The sequence below is a fragment of the Mus caroli genome, chromosome 15 (assembly GCF_900094665.2).
Source record: "Mus caroli chromosome 15, CAROLI_EIJ_v1.1, whole genome shotgun sequence".
Lineage (NCBI taxonomy): Eukaryota > Metazoa > Chordata > Mammalia > Rodentia > Muridae > Mus > Mus caroli.
This window is the reverse complement of record NC_034584.1, coordinates 207,651-212,255: the sequence shown is the minus strand read 5'-3', so window position 1 is coordinate 212,255 and position 4,605 is coordinate 207,651. Positions and strand designations below refer to the sequence as shown.

The following is a 4,605-nucleotide window of genomic DNA, read 5'->3' as shown; positions in this document are numbered from 1 at the left end:
TGATGCCCTCCAGATCCATCCATTTGCCTAGGAATTTCAGAAATGCATTCTTTTTAATAGCTGAGTAGTACTCCATTGTGTAAATGTACCACCTTTTCTGTATCCATTCCTCTGTTGAGGGACATCTGGGTTCTTTCCAGCTTCTGGCTATTATAAATAAGGCTGCTATGAAATAGTGGAGCATGTGTCCTTCTTACCAGTTGGATCATCTGGATATATGCCCAGGAGAGGTATTGCAGGACCCTCCAGTAGTACTATGTCCAATTTTCTGAGGAACCTCCAGACTGATTTCCAGAGTGTTTGTACAAGCTTGCAATCCCATCAACAATGGAGGAGTGTTTTTCTTTCTCTACATCCTTGCCAGCATCTGCTGTCAGAGAAGTCAGGTATAATTCTGATAGGTTTACCTTTATATGTTACTTGGCACTTTTTCCTTGCAGCTTTTAATATTCTTTCTTTGTTATGTATATTTTGTGTTGTGATTATTATGTGGCAGGAGGATTTTCCTTTCCAATCTATTTGGTGTTCTGTGGGCTTCTTGTACATTTATGGCCATCTCTTTCATTAGGTTAGGAAAGTTTTCTTCTATGATTTTGTTGAAGATGTCTTTTGGCTTTTTGAGCTGGGAATCTTCACCCTCTTCTATTCTTTTTATTCTTAAGTTTGGTCTTTTCATAGTGTTGCATATTTCTTGTATGATTTGAGTTAGGAACTTTCTACAATTGGCATTTTCTTTGATCATGTATTCATTTCTTCTATGGTATCCTCTATGTCTGAAATTCTCTCTTCCATCTCTTGTATTCTATTGGTGTTGCATGCATCTGTAGTTCTTGTTCTCTTTCCTAGGTTTTCCATCTCTAGGATTGCCTCCATTTGTGTTTTCTGTATTGCTTCTACTTCTGATTTTAGGTCTTGGACCATTTTAATCATTGCCTTCACCTGTTTGATTGTATTTTCCTGTATTTCTTTCTTTTTTAATTTTATTTTTATTAGATATTTTCTTTATATACATTTGAAATGCTATCCTGAAATTTCCCTATACGCCCCCACCCCCAGCCCTGCTCCCCTACCCACCCACTTTCCTGTATTTCTTTAAGGGATGTGTTTGTTTCCTCTTTAAAGGCTTCTACCTGCTTGATTGTGTTTTCTTACATTTCTTTAAGGGACTTATTTATATCCTTTTTAAAGGTCTCTATCATCTTCATGAGATGGGATTTAAGGTCACAGTCTTGCTCTTCGGGAGTGTTAGACTATCCACTGCTTGCTGTACTAGGAGAGCTAGGTTCTAATGGTGCCATATTGCATTGGCTTTTACTGATCATGTTCTTGCACTTGCCTTTTGCCATCTGGTTATCTCTGGTGTTGGCTGGCCTGGGTGTCCCATGTTGAAGCAGGCCTCCCAGATGAAGGTGGAGCTGTGTGTCTCAGGTATGAGCAGGCCTCCTGGGAGGCAGTCTGAGCTATGAGTGTCAGATTGGAGCTGACTTCCTGGAAGGCAGGTGGAGCTGTGAGGTGGGGCACAGAGTGTTGATCTGCATCTGCTTCAGGTGTAGGGGTGGACCAGAAGGAAGATGGAGCTCTGACAGGGTGGGGCACAGCCTACAGCTGCTAGCTGGAATTCCCATTAGGTAGGGCAGGGGGATTAGGGTGAGTGGGGCAGGGAGGGGGTCTCACCTGTGTATGTTGGTTTATGTAGGCAGAGCTGTGAAGTGTGTGCTGAGTACTGATGTGCCCATATTTTCTTTTCTTTTTCTTCCCTGTGTTTTATGTGAGACAGAGTAGAGTACCCGGTGTATGGCCTTCCACTAAGCACTCAGATAATATTATCAATTGTCTGAGAGAATATGGGGAAAACTAACATAATGTGTCTGGCCACACTCTTGAAAACAGAATACTTGGGTGCCCTTTGGTCACCAAAATGTTAAGTGAGAATAAAATTGGCTAATACCGAGGTGAGAGGGAACATCCTATAATACAATTCAATTCCCATGCAAACTACCTACAGATACTTTCACATCACTCAGCTTGATAGCTCAGCCCCACAAAACTGCCTCCTACTTCAGATGACAAATGCATGTAATATACTATACTTCTGAAAGATTTCTTTGCTATAATTTATAGACTGTACTAAAGTTTTGAAACATCTTTTTTTTTTCAAGCTGGTTCCCATGACTCATTTATTAGAGTTGATGAATTCGCTATGCCAGCTCACAGAACTCAGACATTAAATTAACGACCATGGCTTTTTACTGAGAGCATCACAAACGTTACAGTTAATGAGGTGTTGTATTAATAAGCCTCTGCTACTGTAACAAATATCTGAAACAATCAGCTTATGAAGAGAGAAGGTTTATTTTGACTCACAGGTTTGGAGAACTCTGGAGTTTCCAGAGCATGAGTGGTTGGTTCCACTGCTTTTGAGCCTATGAAATGGAGGACACTGTAGCAGCAGCATGTGGAGAAACTACTTTTCCTTGGGTTGAAGAAATTGCTAAGGGTCCAGGTTTTGTTTTAAAATCACTGTCCCACACCCCCTACCCACAAGTGATGAGAAGACCTCCTAACTCACCTTTATGTTTCGAATTCCTACCACCTCTGAGTAGTATCAGGCTGAGGATCATAGCTTTAGCACATTGGGCCCTTAGAGGAAATTCCATATTGAAACCATAACATATGAAGAACATGCTGTAGCCGCTGTGCCCTCTAAGCATCTCCAGGTTATCAACCAATTGAAAGCTTCTGAATTCATACAATCAATTTTTTGTGAATGTTGTATTCTCTGACTACATTTATAAAACCACTGGCCATTGGTTATGAGCTTAGCCATTAGGCCCTCCTTCCTCCCTAGAGGCTTTGAATAACACTGAAAAAAAATATCCCAGTTCTACAACCATACACCTGTTTTTCCCATGCCAGCTTCCATCCTGAGGGAGGAAATCCCCAGCCACTGCTCAACTCATTAGTGTATGAAAAGACTCATCGCTCTGAATATTACAAATATTTTAAGAATGTATATATTAAAATACAGTGGGAAGACTAAATGTAGATTTAGCAGTGTCACACATAGCTTCCCTTGCTTTCATTTAAATCTCAGTATTTGTTGTGTCTGGGTAGTAACAAGAGCTAGTCTATCCAGTCCTCTTACACACTTTCCACCAAGACCAGACAACAAGTCAGTCTCTTTGTAGCTAGGGCATTTGCAAAGGAACCCAGCTGGAAGGAGCCTTACTGATCACTTTCCACTATTGCCTACCTTCCAAACAGCCTGCTCCTAGCTGCATTACAATGATTGACTTATTACTGCCTATCAAAAAACTCCAGGGCCTCACTTGTTCTGCTTTGCCCTTCCCCTTATTCTTTCCCCATGCCTAGGAATGTTCTCACTTATAGTATTTCCAAAAATAATTTTTTAATTAAATGTGGGATTTGTATTTGTCTAAAGAAACCTGTGTTCTCCTTCCTATGCACAAGGGAAACTTGAGTTTGAACTCAAAGGATAGATGGTGGAATTGTTCTCATTGTTCTGTATTGTGTCTGGGCATGGGACACGAGGTAATGACAACCAAAAGGCTTCCATTTGCTCTGACTTTACAAGCTCTTTTTAGTGCATAGATACAGCTTTAATTTTAATGGGGGGGGGAGGTTGGCATGGAAGCCTATTATCCAAAAATGACGCTATAACGGCGTCACAGAAGATCGTTTTTCTACAGGGATGACTAATGATTTTCTTCTCTTTCTTTTTCAGCTACACCAGCTACTCTTGGCAAAGCTTCCCAAGTTCTGCAAAGAATTAATCCAAGCCTGGGGACAAGTAAGAATTTCTGTCATTCTACTAACTTGCACTGATGGTTTCCATGTGTTACTATAATTCAAACTACTCTCCTTTCTCTTTCTCTCTTTGGGATACTGGTAACAGGAAAAGTGACAGCATTAGAATTTTATAAACAAAAAGTATTTTCCAGGATTTATGTTTCAATTTCTGTATAGAGGTCATGGTTTATTTTTCTGTTTTGTTTATGCTTGCAGGTTAAGAGAAGGCTTTATTATGGATCAACAGTAATTTGTTGAACTTAAAAAATTGCCTTGTTTTACAAACTTGTTTTTAACATTATTGTTGTTAATATTTGGAAGTAATTATATAATGCTTGCATTGGCAAAAAATGGAATTTATTTCTCCAACCAAATTTACATATATACCTCACAATTCTGCCTTCATATAAGCTGCCTATTTTTTACATGTCAAAGAACATCCCCCTACCCGCCCCCCTGACTTTGCTAATCATCTCCTTATCTACAATACCAAACTCAACCTTTAGCTCACAGAAAAAGGTTCCTCAAATCCTCCAAGGCTAGGTTTCCTGCCTTCTGTTCTACTATGAAACTTTGCCCATTGTTCAATGATAACATTTACCTCCTGAAATTTTGATTACTTGTGTGTTTGTATGTTTCTATGTGTGCTTAATTTGGTTAGTGGTAAAGATTCCCAATTGATTCCCAATCTGTTGGTGGCCTTTTTGTCTTATTGATGGTGTCTTTTGCCTTGCAGAAGCTTTGCAGTTTCATGAGGTCCCATTTGTCAATTCTCGATCTTACAGCACAAGCCAT

At 39.7% G+C, this 4,605-nt stretch overlaps 1 protein-coding gene across 4 annotated transcripts in view; it reads left to right on the top strand.

Moving 5' to 3' along the window:
• The window catches only part of Ghr (growth hormone receptor), a 253,932-nt gene that overhangs the window by 184,160 nt on the left and 65,167 nt on the right, over positions 1 to 4,605 (top strand). For all 4 annotated transcript variants that reach the window (XM_021182903.2, XM_029469879.1, XM_029469880.1 and 1 more), the window contains exon 3: positions 3,746 to 3,811. In XM_021182903.2, the coding sequence (XP_021038562.1) occupies positions 3,746 to 3,811 (66 nt within the window). The remainder of the gene's footprint in view (positions 1 to 3,745; positions 3,812 to 4,605) is intronic.